This window comes from Myxocyprinus asiaticus, chromosome 6 (genome assembly GCF_019703515.2).
Source record: "Myxocyprinus asiaticus isolate MX2 ecotype Aquarium Trade chromosome 6, UBuf_Myxa_2, whole genome shotgun sequence".
Taxonomy (NCBI): domain Eukaryota; kingdom Metazoa; phylum Chordata; class Actinopteri; order Cypriniformes; family Catostomidae; genus Myxocyprinus; species Myxocyprinus asiaticus.
Genome location: NC_059349.1, coordinates 8425129 through 8446823, shown reverse-complemented (window position 1 = coordinate 8446823; position 21695 = coordinate 8425129). Strand labels below are relative to the sequence as shown.

The following is a 21695-nucleotide window of genomic DNA, read 5'->3' as shown; positions in this document are numbered from 1 at the left end:
AGTAAAATTGAAGAAAATGAGATAAAAATGTCAGTTATCCATTTGTAAAGTAACCGGAAAAAATAAATAATGAAAGTTTTAAAACCGTTTTTCTGTTTTTGTATATGGATTGGTATGGTCTGAAAAATCAACTGTAAAGCGTTACATGGACCCTGAATGTTCTTGTAATGTTAACACTAGTTAAATTAGCTTAGAATTTGTTATTATACATCCATTTGTGAATGAAACAGTGTGAAGGCATTTTTCTATATTTGGTTGTTTAGTTTTAAGATTTGTGTAGGCCTACTGTAGAAAAAGTTTACATCAAAGAATGATATATAGCCTATTTGTAAATGTTTATTTTGTATAACTAAAACAACGAGGAACTAAATGTGCTGTATGTTTAATAAATGAGTAAATATACAGTATAGGCTGATTTATTCATTTATTTAGGGATTTGGATTTTAAAAACAAAAGTAGAATATGTGTTGATTGGGGGTCATTCCTATGTTCCCAGGGTCCTATGCTCACCAGATTTATAGGGTCCTGTGTTCCCAGAGTCCTGTGTTCCCCAGATTTATATGGCACATAATGAACACATGACAAAGGGTCCTATGTTTCCCAGATTTATAGGGTTAGGGGTTATGGTTAATATTTATGAAATATAATGGGGCCTGGGTAGCTCAGCGAGTAAAGATGCTGACTACCACCCCTGGAGTCACGAGATCGAATCCAGGGCGTTGCTGAGTGACTCCAGCCAGGTCTCCTAAACAACCAAATTGGCCCGGTTGCTATGGAGGGTAGAGTCACATGGGGTAACCTCCTTGTGATCGCTATAATGTGGTTCTGGCTCTCGGTGGGGCACGTGAAGCCTCCACACGCGCTATTTCTCCGCAGTAACGTGCTTAACAAGCCACGTGATAAAATGCACGGATTGACGGTCTCAGACGCGAAGGCAACTGAGATTCATCCTCCGCCACCCGGATTGAGGAGAATCGCTAAACCACCGCGAGGATTTAGAGCGCATTGGGAATTGGGCATTCCAAATTGGAGAGGGAAAAAAAAAGAAATATATATTATATGGATAATATTTATGAAATATTTTAACTTGAAACGGGTCAAATTTGACCCGAACAAAACAGGAGGGTTAATGTGTGTTAACAGAATATTGAAATGGAGAACTAAGGACACTGGCAACAGAAGACCTCAGGAACTTAGGACCCTGGGAACATTGGACCCTGGGAACATAGATACCCGTTTCACCCAACTGAAATCAACATAGTTTCCACACACACACACACACACAAACACACACAGTAGTTTATATAACTTAAAATTGTACTCACCAGCATATATTTGATGTGAATTTCTACATTTCGTTCGGTTATTTCCTTTTCTTTTTTTTCTTTTTTTTTTTATTAACGTATTTTGTGATTTTTCACAGCGTGTTAAATGGGACTTTTATTTTGCTTTTCTGATCCGCTGTTGTTGTTGTGATGTCATAAGCGCTGCGCCGCGTCTCCTGTTGCTTTGGAAAGGTTTGTGTTTTTGAGCTTGTATTAAACGAAATAAATGTATGTTTTTAAATGTGCTGTAATAACATTGCAGTATGACTGAGATAACTTTGATTTAGGACTCTTAAATTAATGTAGGTTATTACTGAAGGTGAGTTGGTCTCTCATCCACACATGAGAAACAGAGTGATTTACTTTGTTTTTCTTTTTCATTCTGTTGATTTTTCACAACATCATAAACGTGACAAAGTTTCCAGATGAAACGACTGAGATCTGTGTGACAAACTGCTGTAAAGATGGAGTTTATTAAAGAAGAGAGTGAAGACATCAGTATTACACAAACATGTGGGATAAAAACTGAAGATACTGAAGAACAAAGAGGTTGGTATTTATTCTTGATTCTTTGGTTTTAAAAATACTTAAGTATCAAATAGTAAATACTGCAAACTCAAATCATTTCATCATAAAAATGCGACATATTCATGTTGTTACTTTTAAAGCCATATAATTGAATCTCAGAATTTCACACAATAAGTGACATTTATAGGGTATTTACACTTGGTCACTTCATGTGTTTTTACTGATTGGATTGCTATCCATTTGAACAAGCACATTTCATTTACACTTGGCCACATCAATGTGTCTCTGGATATAAATGGATATAAATTAGATCTTCATTTCCCACACTGTATGCAATTAAAATGTAACAAATTTCATAGATTTTTTATTTATGAGTAATAGGGCTGGGCGAGATGTAAAAAAATATTTTATTGATAATCAGCTTTATGCGATATACGATTACATCATCAAGGTCAGTTGGGGTCACTACTTTGTTTTAAGAATGTGAAATGTCAGAGTAATAGTAGAGAGAAGGATTTATTTCAGCTTTTATTTCTTTCATCACATTCTCAGTGGGTCAGAAGATTACATACACTTTGTTAGTATTTGGTAGCATTGCCTTTAAATTGTTTAACTTGGGTCAAACATTTTGGGTAGCCTTCCACAAGCTTCTCACAATAAGTTACTGGAATTTTGTCCCATTCCTCCAGACAGAACTGGTGTAACTGAGTCAGGTTTGCAGGCCTCCTTGTTCGCACATGCTTTTTCAGTTCTACCCACAAATTTTCTATCAGATTGAGGTCAGGGCTTTGTGATGGCCACTCCAATACCTTGACTTTGTTGTCCTTAAGCCATTTTGCCACAATTTTGGAGGTATGCTTGGGGTCATTGTCCATTTGGAAGACCCATTTGCGACCAAGCTTTAACATTCTGGCTGAAGTCTTCAGATGTTGCTTCAATATATCCACATAACAAAAAGATCCTTGTCCCCATGTGCAATTGCAAACTGTAGTCTGGCTTTTTTATGGCAGTTTTGGAGCAGTGGCTCCTTCTTTGCTGAGCAGCCTTTCAGGTTATGTCGATATAGGACTCGTTTTACTGTGGATATAGATACTTGTCTACCTGTTTCCTCCAGCATCTTCACAAGGTCCTTTGCTGTTGTTCTGGGATTAATTTGCACTTCGCACCAAACTATGTTCATCTCTAGGAGACAGAATGCGTTTCCTTCCTGAGCGGTATGATGGCTGCGTGGTCCCATGGTGTTTATACTTGTGTACTATTGTTTGTACAGATGAACGTGGTACCTTCAGGAATTTGGAAATTGCTCCCAAGGATGAACCGGACTTGTGGAGGTCCACAATTTTTTTTTTTGAGGTTTTGGCTAATTTCTTTTGATTTACCCATGATGTCAAGCAAAGAGGCACTGAGTTTGAAGCTAGGCCTTAAAATACATCCACAGGTACACCTCCAATTCAGTACACCTCCTGTCAGAAGCTAATTATCTAAAGGATTGACACAATTTTCTGGAAATTTCCAAGCTGCTTAAAGGCACAGTTAACTTAGTCTATGTAAACTCCTGACCCACTGGAATTGTGATATAGTCAATTAAAAGTGAAACAATATGTCTGTAAACAATTGTTGGAAAAATTACTCATGTCTTGCACAAAGTAGATGTCCTAAACGACTTGCCAAAACTATTGTTTGCTAATATGAAATTTGTGGAGTGATTAAAAAATGACTTTTAATGACTTCAACCTAAGTGTATGTGAAATTCTGACTTCAACTGTATAAATGTAAAGACAATAATAATAAAAATAAATAAGCCTAATAATTTCCCTTGTCTTCCCAAAATAATGCTGCCAAGTTTGTGTTTTATCGAATTTGTGTTTGTATTGCGTTTTGGTAATACAGTTAATGCTGCCAAAAGAAAATAAAATAAAACTACATTTTAGGTTCAAGGAGAGCGTGTCTTGCATTACTTTACGATTTAATCACTTTCGTCTTTGTTTCTTTAATAGAAAGATATTTATTACTGAACCTGCAGAGTTGCAATGCTGATTCACAATGCATACTAACCGTGTGAAATAAAGCAAACTAAACTCACATCACCTCCTGAGATTATCAGAGATAATTTGCAGTATTCCCACAGATGACATTATTCCTGCAAACAGTTTTCAGACAAATGAAACAGAGAAAAAAAAAGAGTGAAAACTCTTTACATGCGCTTGTACCACATGACAGGCTTGTGCTGCATGCCTCTGAGCAAACTGCAAATCAGTCACAAGCATTGACGACTTTTCTTTTGTCTGTTCTTAAAAATATAATAATGTGTGTTTCTTCAAGCGTGTGTCTTTGTGACTAACAGCATTTCTTGTCGTGTCACTCCGAGATAATTTACATGTTGCCCATCTGTTGCTGGTAGATGAGCAAAATTACCTGCGTATGAAATACATTTGTATGAGGAGCTTGTGAACTGGATTTAGCCTTGTTGTATTTTGCTGGTGGCAGGTGCTAGTTTCACACCCTGGCCACTGTTTTTTTTTTTTTTTTTTTTTCCTCCCCTTTTTTCTTTTTCTCCCCAATTTGGCATGCCCAATTCCCAATTGCCTCAATCCGAGTGGTGGAGGACGAATCTCAGTTGCCTCTGCGTCTGAGACTGTCAATCCACGCATCTTATCTCGTGGCTTGTTGAGCGCGTTACCGCGGAGATCTAACGCTTGTGGAGGCTTCACGCTATTCTCCACCGCATCCACGCACAACTCTCCACGCACCCCACCGAGAGTGAGAACCACATTATAGTGACCACGAGGAGGTTAACCCAATGTGACTCTACCCTCCCTAGCAACCGGGCCAATTGGTTGCTTAGGAAGCCTGACTGGAGTCACTCAGCACGCCCTGGATTCGAACTTGTAACTCCAGGTGTGGTAGTCAGCATCTTTACTTGCTGAGCTACAGTGCATCCGGAAAGTATTCACAGCGCTTCACTTTTTGTTATGTTACAGCCTTATTCCAAAATGGATTAAATTCATTATTTTCCTCAAAATTCTGCAAACAATACCCCATAATGACAACGTGAAAGAAGTTTGTTTGAAATCTTTGCAAATTTATTAAAAATAAACAACGAAAAAAAAACACATGTACATAAGTATTCACAGCCTTTGCCATGACACTCAAAATTGAGCTCATGTGCATCCTGTTTCCACTGATCATCCTTGAGATGTTTCTACAACTTGATTGGAATCCACCTGTGGTAAATTCAGTTGATTGGACATGATTTGGAAAGGCACACACCTGTCTATATAAGGTCCCACAATACAGGATTGTATTGAGGCACAGATCTGGAGAAGGGTACAGAAAAATTTCTGCAGCATTGAAGGTCCCAATGACCACAGTGGCCTCCATCATCCGTAAATGGAAGAAGTTGGAACCACCAGGACTCTTCCTAGAGCTGGCCACCTGGCCAAACTGAGTGATTGGGGGAGAAGGGCCTTAGTCAGGGAGGTGACAAAGAACCCGATGGTCACTCTGACAGAGCTCCAGCATTTCTCTGTGGAGAGAGGAGAACGTTCCAGAAGAACAACCATCTCTGCAGCACTCCACCAATCAGGCTTGTATGGTAGAGTGGCCAGACAGAAGCCACTCCTCAGTAAAAGGCACATGACAGCCCACCTGGAGTTTGCCAAAAGGCACCTGAAGGACTCTCAGACCACGAGAAACAAAGATTGAACTCTTTGGCCTGAATGGCAAGCGCCATGTCTGGAGGAAACCAGGCACCCGCTCATCACCTGGCTAATACCATCCCTACAGTGAAGCATGGTGGTGGCAGCATCATGCTGTGGGGATGTTTTTCAGTGGCAGGAACTGGGAGACTAGTCAGGATCGAGGTAAAGATGAATGCAGCAATGTACAGAGACATCCTTGATGAAAACCTGCTCCAGAGCGCTCTGGACCTCAGACTGGGGCGAAGGTTCATCTTCCAACAGGACAACGACCCTAAGCACACAGCCAAGATAATAAAGGAGTGGCTCCGGGACAACTCTGTGAATGTCCTTGAGTGGCCCAGCCAGAGCCCAGACTTGAACCCGATTGAACATCTCTGGAGAGATCTGAAAATGGCTGTGCACCGATGCTCCCCATCGAACCTGATGGAGCTTGAGAGGTCCTGCAAAGAAGAATGGGAGAAACTGCCCAAAAATAGGTGTGCCAAGCTTGTAGCATCATACTCAAAAAGACTTGAGGCTGTAATTGGTGCCAAAGGTGCTTCAACAAAGTATTGAGCAAAGGCTGTGAATACTTATGTACATGTGATTTTTTTTTTTGATTTTTTTATACATTTGCAAAGATTTCAAACAAACTTCTTTCACGTTGTCATTATGGGGTATTGTTTGTAGAATTTTGAGGAAAATAATGAATTTAATCCATTTCGGAATAAGGCTGTAACAATACTTTACGGATGCACTGTACCCAGGCCCTACCCTGGCCACTGTTTAATATATTTGCTGACTACACAAATCCATGGTTTTGCCATTTCCCGATATTGTCGATCATTGTCTGTCAGCAATTGGCATCAGGATCTTTGTAAGATATCGTCGATATCCGATTACATCGTCCTATCGCCCAGCCCTGCAGAGTAACTGTTGTTCATGGAACTGAACATAAACAGAATATAATTAATTCAAACAATAATATCAGTCAAGTTTAACATATTTACAGTACTTATTCTGTGCCTGAGCAATTTTGAGTTGTAGCTACCATTTTAAAAACTGGTGCACAGGCAACATTTGTCTTATTTCCATTGACATCTGTTTTTTTAATTCTGCACCATGAATGCTTTATCCATGCATTTACAAACCCCCTCTGGTTAGAATCAAAAGCTTGGTAAATTTTAATCAATGTTACACATGGGAAGTCTTTACCATTCATTGTTGTGCTGTGATGTTACTCTGTTGAGGAGTTTCTCCCTAAAGGTAAAAGAAAACACATCAATAACACAATGAAACTGTATTTTAACAGTTGTTCATTTCATAATAAAGTCAAGTCTTACAAATATAAACTCTAGAATTATACAGAAATAACAGATTATCTGTTTACCTCCACCCTATGTCAAACATTAGGAATAATTGACAACGCCCCGTTGAATTAATGAAAAATAATGCACACTGCGAGGTGATAATGCTGCCATGACACAAAGCTTATACCACACCTTAAGACATTTTCAGGTTTTTATTTCAAGAAACTTTAAGGTTTTTCTCTCTAAAACACTCTTGTGAGTAGAACTACATTCTTACGCCACAGATTCAGTGTCATGATTTGATACAACCAACTATCACAAGTTATACCATGGCACTCTTGAATGCTTGATTCTGATTGTTTAACGTGTTCTAAGGTGTTAAATTAACTATGAAGTAGTTCCAGGTGTGTTTTCATTTTCATATCACTTCGCCAAAGTTATTTCAAAGAGCTGTACAGGCTGCCACAGAAAAATAACCAAATAAACAAAGATATTGGTAAAGCAAATCAGATAATAATGAAAATAAAAAAAATTCTATATTATGCAAAATTACTTTTAATATCACCAGCAGTTTACTGCAAATATATAGTAGACAATGTAAATTTGTATTTATTTTTTTTTATACTGTATTCAACAAATACTGGCAGCTACTTTTATTCACAGTAATTACAGTACAGTTCAGGCAGCCAGATTGTACAGTTATGTGACTGGCAGCAGTTTTAACAGTATAAAGAATTTTTTTTTTTTTTACTGCTACCCCAACTGTTTGTTCATTTCAAATAAAAAAGTTTGAAATATACCATGATTTAGAATGTGAAGTTTTAATGAACTTGAATCTGTATCTTCTATGCAAGTTATTATTAAAGGGGTCATGTCATACTTTTGTTTTTTTTTTACTTAATAGGTTTTTTCTTGAGGTTCACTTATAATGTCAATAAAGTATTTTGCATAAAAACAGTCATTATATAGTACTAAATTACCTTTTTTCACACTGTCTCTGGTAGTGGTTGACCGTTATGTTTTTTTTTTTAATGACCGATGCCAGTATTCAGAGAATAAACAAATGAAAATGTGCAAGCAATTTAACTGAAAGCACTCAGTTCAGGCAATCATTAATCACTATATGTCCCAATTTATGTGAAGCACACATTCAAACTACTACTGTTTGACTTCAATAACAATCAGAAACTGAACAAAGTCAGCACACTGTTTCTCCAAATGCTTATAATATTAGGAATAAAAGGTATGGTGCAATGGTTAACTGCATGTATATTACCGCACGCACCCATTTTCTTCTTTCCGCTTGCCTACATCTCGCATTTCGACTGCGTGCATTCGTTTTCTCTGTGTTTTATACGTATTTATTGCATCACTCTCAAACATCTGCTGAACAGGAACTAACACAACAGCAAACAATTGCGTGATGGATTCACATCGATCTCAAACATGTGCCGCTCAAGAACAACTATTACAACAAAAACGAAAAACAATTGCGGTAAGTCATGGCATCCACTCATATTATTGCTTCCTGCATTGCATGCCACATGATCACTACAGCTTCTTCCATCAGCAGTGAGGGGTCTACATGTGATAAATGTAAGGAATTAGTCAGGCTGACGGAGAAGGTTAATGAGTTGGAGACACGCATTTCAACATTAGTGAAGGTCTGTGAGAGAGAAGCCGGTAGATACTGTTTCTGATGTGGGTAGAACAGAGAACAACACACACACTTTAGTTCTGGCTGTGGAGCCCCTGCAGCAGGGTGTTTGGGTGACGTCTCCACAGCATACTCATTCAGCAAAGCGACACCACTCTCCCGTTCCTGTTAGGGTTTCCAAACAATTCTCCCCACTCAGTGATGCACCCACTGAGAATCATGTTGAAAGAGCCTTGGTCATAGGTGATTTTATTGTAAGGAACGTGGAAATAGAGACTCCAGCCACTATCGTTAAATGCATTTCTGGTGCCAGAGCATCTGACATCAAATCAAATTTACAAGTGCTGGCTAATGCTAAATGTAGATTTTCTAAAACTGTTATTCATGTTGGCACTAACAATGTCCGGCTTCACTAGTCGGAGATCACTAAAAATAATGTTAAAGGGTTATGTGAACTTGCAAAAACGATGTCAGACACTGTAATATGCTCTGGCCCCCTTCCTACTCGTCGTGGTGACGAGGTTTATAGTAGATTACTGTCATTGAACGGCTGGATATCTGAGTGGTGTCTGGAGTATAGCATAGGATTTATAGACAGTTGGAAGAGTTTTTGGGGTAGACCTGACCTGCTAAAGAGAGACAGACTCCATCCCTCCAGGGAAGGTGCCGCTCTCCTATCTAGTAATTTGACTCATAGTCTTAACAGTGATAGTATTTGACTCACTGAGGCCCAGGTCAGGAAGCAGACAAACTGGCTAATCCGAACATCTGCTAGCTGCCTTGAGGCATCACACAGGTCACATAAACAACGACACATAGAGACTGTATCACCTAGATATCACATAGAGACTGTGTCTGTTCCACGAACTACCAAACACAAACCCTTCCCTAAATAATTTAGAAAAAAAAATGTATTACGGTAAAACTTGAAAAAATAAATAAAAATAAAATTAAGATAAACATCATATAAAGGCAGGGCTACTAAACATTAGATCTCTTTCAACCAAAATACTAATTGTAAATGAAATTATTACAGATCATAGTTTGGATGCACTCTGTTTGACTGAAACCTGGCTTAAACCGTATGAATATATTATTTTAAATGAATCTACTCCCCCAGGTTATTGTTATAAACATGAGCCTCGTCTGAAGGGTCGAGGAGGAGGTGTTGCTGCAATTTACAGTGACGTTTTTGTGTTACTCAGAGGACATATAAGGATATAAGTTTAAGTCTTTTGAACTAATAATGCTTAATGTGACACCGTCAGATACAATAAAAAAATCTCTGTCGTCTTTTGCGCTTGCAACAGTATATAGATCACCCAGGTCGTACTCTGATTTCCTTGGTGAATTTGTAAATGTTCTATTAGATCTAGTAGTTAATGTAGATAGAGATTTAATTGTTGGTGATTTCAGCATTCACATAGATAATGAAAATGACACATTGGGATTAGCATTTATTGATATTCTTAACTCTCTTAGAGTCAGACAAAATGTGACAGGACCAACTCATCACCATAATCATATGCTAGATTTAATTCTGTCATATGGAGTTGATGTTGATACTATAGAAATTCTACCGCAGAGCGATGACATCACAGATCATTACCTCTTGTATGCTGTGTTCAGCTAATGTCACTCAATCTACACCACGCTATTGTTCAGGTAGAAATATTCTATAGACCACTAAAGATAGCTTCACTAATAATCTTCCAGATCTATCTCATACACTCAGTAACCCAAAAAGTCTAGAAGAACTTAATATCAGAAAATATAAATGCAGTGTTCTCTAGCACTCTTGATAGTGTCACCCCCCTAAGATTAAAGAAAAAAGCCCCGCACCATGGTACAATGATCACACTCATGCTCTCAAGAGAGCAACTCGGAAAATGGAGCGCAAGTGGAAGAATACAAAATTAGAGGTATTTCACGGTGCATGGAAAGATAGTGTCTGTAGCTACAGACAGGCACTAAAAGCTGCCAGGTCAGCATATTTTAGCAAACTCATAATAAATAACCACAACAATCCTAGGTGTTTATTCAGTACTGTGGATAAATTGTTTGGGAATAAAGCTTCAACTGAACCAGATATTCCTTCGCAACAGTTATTTCCGTCGTAATAACTTCATGAATCTCTTTACTGATAAAATTGAAATAATCAGAAATAAAATTGGAATTATGCAATCATCTGTCACAGTACCATAGAAAACAGTATGTCATCATTTTCCTCATGAGCAACTTCAATCCTTTGCTGTCATAGGTCATGAAGAGCTAACAAAACTTATCAAAACATGTATGTTAGATCCAATACCAACTAAACTCTTAAAAGAGATATTCCCTGTAATCTCAGAACCTCATCTTAATAGTATTAACTCCTTGCTATTGGAATAGTCTCCCTAACACTGTTCGGGATGCAGACACACTCAGTTTAAGTCTAGATGAAAGACTCATCTATTTAGCCAGGCATACACCTAATTTATCCATCAACTCACAATTAAGCTGCTTTAGTTAGGTCTGCTAGAACCAGAAACATTTATCATGCTCTATAACTCTGCAAAAAATGTAATGGTATCTATGCTAATATTATTCTGTTTGTTTCCCTGTCTCAACCTCAGGATTCATATCCCTAGTTTACCAGAGCCGGCCAGATCCACCTCCATTCCTGCTTGGTGTCGGACTCCACTGCTATGTGTCTCTGAGTGATGATGACTAAACGCTGCCGGTGCCAGCCAGACATTACTTCAGTCTATTACGCTGGACTTCAGGGGATGAACTGATGCCAACTCAAACCATACGACATAGGATACTTCATATGCCATTGCCTGAACCTTGGACGTGGGATAGATCTCACGAAATTACCTGCTGGTTGAACTGCGATGCACCTGATCTCACTGATCTCTGCCTGCATCACCTTGGTCTAATGATGGATTACACTCTTAAAATGGAATACATAGACTTTCAATTATTTGCCAACAAAAGCCTTCATCGGCCAACTAACAAAGGACAATGTATCAATGTGAACTTCTGCAGTTAATCCAGGCTGAACTTCAAAGACATTAGTCATTAATCTTACAGTTCTTACAAAATCTTTGTATAAACATTGGCCCTTAACACTTACTTAGTTTACTCATTTTAAACCATGACCTGCACTGCACATAAATAACTAATATTGCATTATATTCATGGTTAGCCAGAGGGGAACTGGACCCCACAGTGAGCCTGGATTCTCCCAAGGTTATTTTGCTCCATTAACCAACATCTTATGGAGATTTGTTTTTCCTTGCCTCAGTCACCTTTGGCTTGCTCACTGGGGTTCTAAATACAATTATGATTTAATTATTTATTTTTATACACAATTTACAATCATATTTAATAAAACTACACAACAATGACTCTAAGACTTTATAGATATTACAGTTTAATTTTCTGTTAATGCATGATTTTCTGTAAAGCTGCTTTGAAATGATGTGTGTTGTGAAAAGCGCTATACAAATAAAAATGACTTAATACAATAATGCAATATAAAGCTGAGAACCGTGAAAATAGCCCAGACGAATACAAGCTATGAATGTGAAGGGTAAATACGTCTGTATCCCACTTGAATGGACTGTTGGCCTGTGTGTTCGCCTCTGTAGTGATGCCGCTTAAATACAACTTCCGTGGGAAACACGGTGTCGCACCAATGATCATTTTCACCTGTTGATTGTGAATGGGGATCGCCCTCCAACTATTTCGCTGCTTAAATACGTAACAAGGGGTATCCCGATGCGTTTATTTCTGCCAAAACACGGGACAATGTGTCTAAACGAGACAGATGAGATGCAGTTACACTATACTACACGACTGTTCTTCTTATATTATAAAATAATTATCTCTCACATCAAAAGTTCGTAAGAAATTGTGCATCACTTTGGTAGGTAACCTTGTAAAAAGCAAAATCTGCTCCGCATTGGAGTCCTGATCATGGTTTATTTTGTGATAAAAATGGCTGACAATACAATTCCTTACATATCAAACAAATACATGCAGAAATATTCATATTAAATTTGTTACTCACCGTGTCGTGTCCAATGTTGCTGGTTCCGCTGCATATTTAAAAGTTTCTTTGCAAAGTCTGAATCATAATAATTTTCAAAAGAATCCTTTAAAAATGTGCCGACCAAGCCATATAATCCACATTGACAAGTTCAGGAACAAAAACAAACGTTGTCATATGTCATATTACACAAAATCTCTCCAGTTATGAATGTCCCAAAATCTTCGACTCTATCCTGACATTGCAGTTGCTTTGTTTGTACAATAACATTTACAGCAAAAGTTCCTCGATGTGTATAGGAATGGCTGTACCTGTCCAGCTCTCTCCTTGTCACTTATTCAAGCTGCGTACCAGTGGGTGGGGCAAACAGGTGATGATGTAAATGTTGGTGTTGTGCTGTCTTTGAGGTGGTCATGCATTAATGAGTATCCATTGTGACATCACAAATTTACAGATGTAGAAAATGAGGCGTTTCTGAAGCTTGGTGTTAATAAATTCTCTTTTTGGACTGGTGAGGAAGTTCTGAGTTCTGAAACTTGTATATTTATAGTACAATGAACTCTTGTAGTGTCCTGATTTCTTTTGTGTATTTTTCATGCTAAATTGTTTTAGACCTTCAAACGAGATAAATATACACTGGCAGCCAAAAGTTTTGAATAATGTACAGATTTTGCTCTTATGGAAAGAAATTAGTACTTTTATTCACCAAAGTGGCATTCAACTGATCTCAATGTATAGTCAGGACATTAATAACGTGAAAATGTACTATTACAATTTAAAAAAAAAAAAAAAATCAGAACTTCTTAAACTACTTCAAAGATTTCTCATTAGAAAATCCTCCACTTGTAGCAATGTCAGCTTTGCAAATTCTTGGTATTCTAGCTGTCAGTTTGTCCAAATATTGAGGTGACATTTCACTCCACGCTTCCTGTAGCACTTGCCATATATATATATGCCATAGACACACTTGCCGTCTTGTCGGGCACTTCTCACGCACCTTTGAGTCTAGCTGATCCCACAAAAGCTCAATGGGTTTAAGATCCATAACACACTTTTCAAATTATCTGTTGTCCAATGTCTGTGTTTCTTTGCCCACTCTATATTTTCTTTTTGATTTTCTGTTTCAAAAGTGGCTTTTTCTTTGCAATTCTTCCCATAAGGCCTGCACCTCTGAGTCTTCTCTTTACTGCTGTACATGAAACTGGTGTTGAGCGGGTAGAATTCAATGAAGCTGCCAGCAGAGGACATGTGAGGCATCTATTTCTCAAACTAGAGACTCTGATGTACTTATCCTCTTGTTTAGTTGTACATCTGACCTTCCACATCTCTTTATGTCCTTGGTAGAGCCAGTTGTCCTTTGTCTTTGAAGACTGTAGTGTACATCTTTGTATGAAATCTTCAGTTTTTTGGCAATTTCAGGCATTGTATAGCCTTCATTCCTCAAAACAATGATTGACTGACGAGTTTCTAGGGAAAGCTGTTTCTTTTTTTTTTGTTGCCATTTTTTACCTAATATTGACCGTAAGACATGCCAGTCTATTGCATACTGTGGCAACTCAAAAACAAACACAAAGACAATGTTAAGCTTCATTTAATGAACCAAATAGCTTTCAACTGTGTTTGATATAATGGCAAGTGATTTTCTAGTACCAAATTAGCAATTTAGCATGATTACTCAAGGAAAAGGTGTTGGAGTGATGTCTGCTGGAAATGGAGCCTGTCAAGATTTGATCAAAAAGGACTTTTCAAATAGTGATGGTGCTGTTTTTTTTTTTTTTACATCAGTAATGTTCTGACTATACTTTGTGATCAGTTGAATGCCACTTGGTGAATTAAAGTACCAATTTCCCTCTGAAAGAGCAAAATCTTTACCTTATTCCAAACTTTTGGCCACCAGTGTATATACATTGAAACTGAATATATATTTATTTATTTATTTATTTATTTATTAAAGCAATAAGGTTATCCAACACCTATATCACCCATGTGAAAAACTAACTGCCCCCTTAAACTTAATAGCTGGTTGTGCCACCTTTAACAGCAACAACTGCAACCAAATGCTTCCGATAACTGGATATCAGTCTTTCACAATGCTGTGATGGAATTTTAGCCCACTCTTCTTTGTAGAACTACTTTAGTTCAGACACATTGGAGGGTTTTCGAGCATGATCTGCCCATTTAAGGTCCTGCCACAGCATCTTAATCGGGTTCAAGTCAGGACTTTGACTAGGCCACTCCAAAACTTGAATTTAGCTTCTTTTGAGCCATTCGGAGGTGAACTTATTAATATTCTTTGGATCATTGTCTTGCTGCATAATCCAGTTGCGCTTGAGCTTCAACTCATGGACTGATGACCGGAAGTTCTCCTTTAGGATTTTCTGGTAGAGAGCATAATTCATGTCTCAATTATTGCAAGTCGCCCTGGCCTTGAAGCAGCAAATCATCCCCACACCATCACACTACCACCACCATGCTTGACCATAGGTATGATGTTTTTTTTTTTTGTGAGAGAGGCCTTCATTTCCTCAGATGTTGTCCTTGGCTTTTATTTATTTTTTCCTGGATGAGTTGTCGCAGTGCTCTTGGAGGAATTTTGGAAGGTCGGTCACTTCTGGGAAGGTTCAGAACTGTGCCAGGATTTCTCCATTTGGAGATAATGGCTCTCACTGTATATTTTTGGAGTACCAGAGCCTTTGAAATAGCTTTGTAACCCTTCACAGACTGATGTATTTTATTCACCTTTGTCCTCGTCATTTCTGGAATTTCTTTCGACCTTGGCATAGTGTGCTACTGGGTGAGACCTTTTAGCTAACTTCATGCTGCTGAAAAAGTTATATTTAGGTGTTGATTTGATTGAACAGGGCTGGCAGTAATCAGGCCTGGGTATGTCTAGTCCAGCTGAACCCCATTATGAATGCAGTTTCACAGATTTGGGAATTTAGTAACTAAGGGGCAAATACTTTTTCACACAGTCCCAGTTGGTTTTGGATAACTTTTTTGCTTCAATAAATAACATTATCATTTAAAAATTGTATTTTGTATTTACTCAGATTGCCTTTGTTGTATGTTAGATTTTGTAGAATTTTTTTTTTTTAACAATTTAGTATGAGAAATACACAAAAACAGAAGAAATCAGGAAGGGGGTAAATACTTTTTCACAGCACTGTTTATGTCAAAAGATTAAGGAAAATTTGATTCCTCATGGCATGACCTCTTTAACAGAAATACATAAACAGTAAATGTATCTAAATTAATTAAAACACAGCCTGAATGTATTAAAATACACTGAACTGAAAATATATTAAGAGGAAAATACCAATATTAGCATTTCTAAAGTGTATTCACAAGTCTTGCTCATATTTTGTCATGTTTTCATATTTCCTTCATTAGTAAGGAATTTTTCTCTGATGCAATGTTGATGTATTCAAGTTTTCATTAGAATGGTTGGTCAGTCAAAAATCAAACTTTGTGATTGAAGAAAAATATGCGTCTTGTATATTGAGTTTCAAGCTGTTCACCACTTACAGTTTATTATTATTATTGTTGATTATGATTAATCAGTTTTCATTCATGATCATTAATGATAGTTAAGAAAATGTATTTGAATTTGCAACCCTTGACTGGACACTTGAATATCCAAAAAACTCCTAAACCTTCACCCGTGTGTCGTACATCACAGGCGGAAAGCGACTCGACTTTAATCAAGTTGCCGTTGGTTAATGCGAGATCGCTATCAAATAAGACATTCATTCTGAATGATTTTTTTCATATCACGTGGCTTGGATTTTCTGCTTGTGACTGAGACTTGGTTGAATGTTGGTGACCAAAGCCCCTTTTTTTAACTTGTTCCCCCAGACTGTAATTTTTTTTTTCGCTCTCCTCGGATTACGGGTCAGGGCGGAGGGCTTGCATCTGTTTTCACTGCCGGATTTTAATGCCGGACATTTTTTCCAGTTTTGAACTCCAAGTGTTTCAATTAGACCTGGCTGTTCCTGTTTTGTTTGTGGTGATTTATCGACCACCAAAATTCAACAAGGACTTTTTGGGGGAAATTCTGCCAAAATACGATAGATTTCTAATTCTGGGAAATTGTAATAATCATGTTTGTTGTCCATCAAATCCTCTGACTAAAGAATTTTTATTAAACTTAATCTTAATCTTAGACTTAATCTTGTTCAGTCTGTGAGGAGTCCTACATGAACACGGACGTATACAAATGCTTCACATCTTTCCACACTTGAAAGTCCCCTGCCTCACTTGAGCTCTGAAGCTATGCTTACCCTGTTTAACTCCATCTGTTCCACAATTTTAGACACAATATCTCCCATGAAAGTTAAGCATGCTAAACCTAAATCAGAGCCTTGGCAAAATGATATTACTCATGCTCTTAGACAGGCTTGCAGGAGAGCTGAGCGCAAATGAAAGAAAGACAAGCTTCAGGTGTCTTATGACATTTTAAGGGATTTCTTATCTACTTATCAGAAAACAGTTAAAGTAGACAAGACAAAGTATTTTCCTGATATTATTGTAAAAAACTGTCATAGACCCAGAGTTTTGTTTAGCACTATATATTCTGTAGTGGCCCCAAAGCTTTGGAATAGTTTACCCAAATAGTTGACCTTAAAGCTAATAGATATAGACTAAAAGCAGCAAAACTTTAATCTAAATTCTTGTGTACCGTCCACACTCCACGCCTCACTTTTTCAGTCCCAGTGCAATATCTTGGCCATCGAGATGCTTGCCGTCCCATCGCTCTCTTCAATTTGCCTCGGTATTGCCCTCCTTCTCCCCAGATGAGATGTCTATTGTTAAAATCTATGATGGCCTGCAGGGGTTTTAGCAGGTCCATCCCCAATATAGGGGCCTCTAGGGAGGTTAAGATGTATTCTTGAGCAGTCATGCTATGGTTTCCCATGGTGATGTCCATGGATTCGGTTTGGTAGGCCCATCCTGGTGTCCAGTAACACCTTCAATTTCGATGGAGTGATTGGTCACGGGCAGGTCTAGATTGGGCATGTTGACTGATTTGCCTGTCTCTACCAGTAAATCGCACCCCTGGCCACCTAAGAATGCTGGGAGATACAGTTTATCCACAGAGTGCCAGTGTTATGACACGGGGGCTGGTAACCCTTATGCCTGACTGACTATCCTTTTGATGGCTGCCTTCATGCTGTCCTTGATTGCATTGCGGCCAGGGCCTCATGGGGCCATGTTCCTGGAGGATGACTGGGTCATTGTCCGTTTCGGACACTGAGTTCGGTTTTTTCTGGGGGCAATACTGTCACAGCCAGAACAATGGGTGGACCAGCAGTCCTTCCGCACATGGCCTGGATGTCTGCAGCCAAACGTTGTGTTTTCCTCTAGCCTGTTGTACTCCATCCGCCCAATAGAGGATAATGTCGAAGTTGTCCCCCACAGAGATTTGCATGCCTTTCCAGACTCTCTTGTGGTCTTTAATGAGACTCCCCGTAGTCTCCATCGTCCTCATCTGTGACCTCCAATGACCACTCGTCCCAAACCCGGTTTGGGTTTAGGCTTTACTATTTTAGGGGCTGAAAGGGCCTTGAAAATTGAGGCCAACCCACCCTTCTTATGACAATACATTTGATTCTTCAGTATGGTAATTATAGTACCTCCATAAAAACATCTTTTATATTTCTTTTCTTCCAAAATATTTTCAGTTCATCAATAGGGAGGGCAAAGTCTGAGAGAAGGTACGTGGGGGTATCCATAAATTCCTCTTCGTTGAGTGATTCTTCCTCTCTTTGATAGTAGATTGATTCTTCCATGGCCACCTTATTCTGGCTCTCTGGGTTCCTTCCGAATTAGCCCACTTCTGACACCAGAACTGTAGTAGGAAATAAAGACTCAAGTCTAAGGTGCAGCCGAATCGTGTTGTCTTTATTCAGCACAGCGAGCAAATGGTCACAGACACACACAGAGTTATATACTCTTATCAGGTTTCCTCCCTCTTACTGGAATGTTCCTTGAGGGAGGGATAAGTGTGCCTGGGCACTGTGGTACCTGGTGATTTTCCACTGTTGATTCTTCTGCCAAAGAATCACGTGGTGAGATAAATGACTCACACTGGCTTGTTTGTCAACAATTATTTTCACAGTTTTTGTTAGTATATCATATATTTGAGTCATGGGACAATGCCCACGTTCCTGGGTGAAGTAAATCCATAATCTTTTCATACTACTCGCATGCATACCTAAAGAATTTACTGTAATTGGCCAAGAAGTGCGTCCTTCATGAAAAACAGCATATAACTATGACAGTATGTGCTTTGGACGCAGCTATGGTTTTCAAAACATCTATCTGTATATGCAGAGTCTGCTGTTAATCGAACAAACAGATTGCCCCCAACCCACACTACTGGTTGAGTCAATGTTGTTTTGCCAGGCTGGACGGGCCTCTCAAAACAAACAGAGCAATTCCAATAGTCAGACAGTGTTTACAGTGTTTAGAAACAATTTACATACAAATGGTTTACTTATAGTTGTCTGTAAAAAGTTACACTCTTCAGCTTTAAAACCAAAGACAGAGAAAAAAATGCCATTGAAAATGCTTTGAATTAATGGTTCTCAACCTTTTCAAAGCCATTCAAAATCATCAAAAGATATACATTTGTGCAAAATAACTACATTTGCTTTGATATAAATTTCACATTCACAATTTCAAATTGAGAATGCATTTATTTTGTGAGAGGACTGCTGCTGTTGCTTGTGAATGATGTGGTCATAAGTGACATGCTTAAAAAGCAGCAGTCTGACTCAAACGTTTTTCAAAATATTGTGTAAGGAATAGAATTGGTGTGTTACTTTTTACAGTTAGAGTTTGACTACATCAAATCTGTCACCTCAACTTCACTCTTGTAGAATAATTTGTAATAGGAACGTCATAAAATATTGATAAATTGATCATTGATCAGCACATTTTTTTTCATTCTTTTTGAGGCACCGATAAATTAATAATAGCCGACATTAAATTTAGAAGCCTAATCTGTGTGCTTTTCAATTCGCTGTCAGTTGGCCTTCCGTTTAATGTAGTCTGGTGTAGTGTTGTCACAGTACCAGCATTTTAGTAGTCGGTACCAAAACCAGTGAAATTTCATGGTTCTCGATTCCAGTTTCGGTACCACTGTATAAATATGCTAATATGACAATGTGCTATTGAATACACCTGTTTAGCCAATTTAAAAAGTTACTTTATGTTAATAATAAATTAAAAGAAATCCATATTCAAGTGTTTTTCAATCAAGGATGCAAGTGTTTTTAAGTAGCGCCCTACTGAAATCTGTTTTATTCTTTACCAAATCATGTTTTCCTTTTTGTTATTATTATTATTTTCCAGAACTACATGTTTTAATTTCATCATCAAAATGGTGTCTAATCAATTAATTCTTAAATCTTTTAACAAGCTAAAATAGAACTTTTCAACATGTCATTGCATTTTGTTTTTTGCCAAACTTTTATTCAGCAGTCTTGCTTTTGATATATTGCTTATTATTATCATTACAGTGAATATTACATTTTACTATACATTTGACATGTCGCAATTACTTCAATTTCAGGGTTCTAGCTTATATTTTGAAATGTGCTTTTATTATGATGTGTATTTGTTGCCTGAATCTTCACTTTCCCGATAAACAGTTTGCGCTTGATCTGAAATCTCATCTCTCTACACTGGCCTTTGAGTATGACATATTAAATGTAGGACACAGTTTTTGAGTGTTTGTATTTTGTGTTTTAGATTACTGGTGTTTGTGTATGTGGTAATTTTTAAATGTTATGTTTTTAATTGTATTACTATGAAGCACTTTGGTCCACTCTGTTATTTGTCTTAAATGCAATATAAATAAAGTTTAGTTAAGATTAAAGCACAAATGCTGTGATTTAATTATATAAATATATAGTTTACATGTGCTGCGTGGTTCACAGTAGATTAGTGCTCTGCTTTGTCATCTGATACAACATGTCGTGAATGATTCTCGATATGTATGAGCGGTCGGATTTGTACATTCATTCAAAGTACGCAGCTTTTCCACACTAAGATTGCAGCCTTTAACGGTTTAATAAAGTACTAGGACATGTCACAGTTTCAATTTGATTAATTGTCCATTTTAGTGTAAGGAGTAACAGAGCATGCGCTCAAAATGAGCATTTTAAAGCAGTCGTGTGTCAGTCATACTGCACGCTGGTACCGGATAGATTCGGTGCTCGGTACCACCAGTACTGTGTAGAAACACTGGTATCGTTACATATTTTTTATTTTAGTATCAAATTGGTACCGAAGTACCGGTACTTTTGACAACACTAGTCTGGTATAATAGCTTTGGGAGATCACAAGGGGGTGATATAAAATTGACTGTACTTGATACTGAAAGACGTGTCAATGCTTTACAGGTGGCAGTCCAAACTTGTGAATCTAGTCACCATACACAAAAGTTATGAAGCATTTTGTACTTCCTCAAGAATAAACAAAGTGACGTTGATGAATTTGCAGGTTAGTGTATGAAACTGGTGTAACTGTGCAAAGATACATATACTCAATATATCATCCAGTGATGGCTAGAGTAAATAATGTAAACCAATCAGCCACAACATTAAAAACCACCTGCCTAATATTATGTAGGTCTCCCTCTTGCCGCCAAATCAGCGCCAACCTGCATCTTAGAATAGCATTCTGAGGTGCTATTCTTCTCACCACAATTGTACAGAGCGGTTATCTGAGTTTCCGTAGACTTTGTCAATTCGAACCAGTCTGGCCATTCTCTGTTGACCTCTCTCATAAACAAGGCACTTCCGTCTGCAGAACTGCCGCTCACTGGATGTTTTTTGGCACCATTCTGAGTAAATTCTAGAGACTGTTATGTGTGAAAATCCCAGGAGATCAGCAGATACAGAAATACTCAAACCAGCCCATCTGGCACCAACAATCATCTATGCGATTATCTAATCAGCCAATCGTGTGGTAGCAGTGCAGTGCATAAAATCAGTCATATACGGGTCAGGAGCTTCAGTTATTGTTCACATCAACCATCAGAATGGGGGAAAAAAAATGTATCTCAGTGATTTGGAGCATTGCATGATTGCTGGTGCCAGATGGGCTGGTTTGAATATTTGTGCTGATCTCCTGGGATTTTCACAGAGGGAG

The 21695-nt window shown here is 38.1% G+C and overlaps 1 protein-coding gene across 3 annotated transcripts in view; it reads left to right on the top strand.

Moving 5' to 3' along the window:
- Positions 1-1247: 1247 nt before the first annotated feature.
- Positions 1248-21695, top strand: part of LOC127442936 (gastrula zinc finger protein XlCGF8.2DB-like) — a 426143-nt gene continuing 405695 nt past the window's right edge. Inside the window, exons 1-4 of one of the 3 annotated variants that reach the window (XR_007897553.1) lie at positions 1248-1517; positions 1744-1874; positions 8238-8338; positions 11116-13043. Coding sequence is in view for 2 of the 3 variants with exons in the window: in XM_051701341.1 (XP_051557301.1) it covers positions 1790-1874 (85 nt within the window). In the remaining variant the exon portion in view is untranslated. Of the gene's footprint in view, positions 1518-1743; positions 1875-8237; positions 8339-11115; positions 13044-21695 lie in introns of those variants that run through there. The other 2 variants (XM_051701341.1, XM_051701339.1) reach the window with 2 other exon arrangements.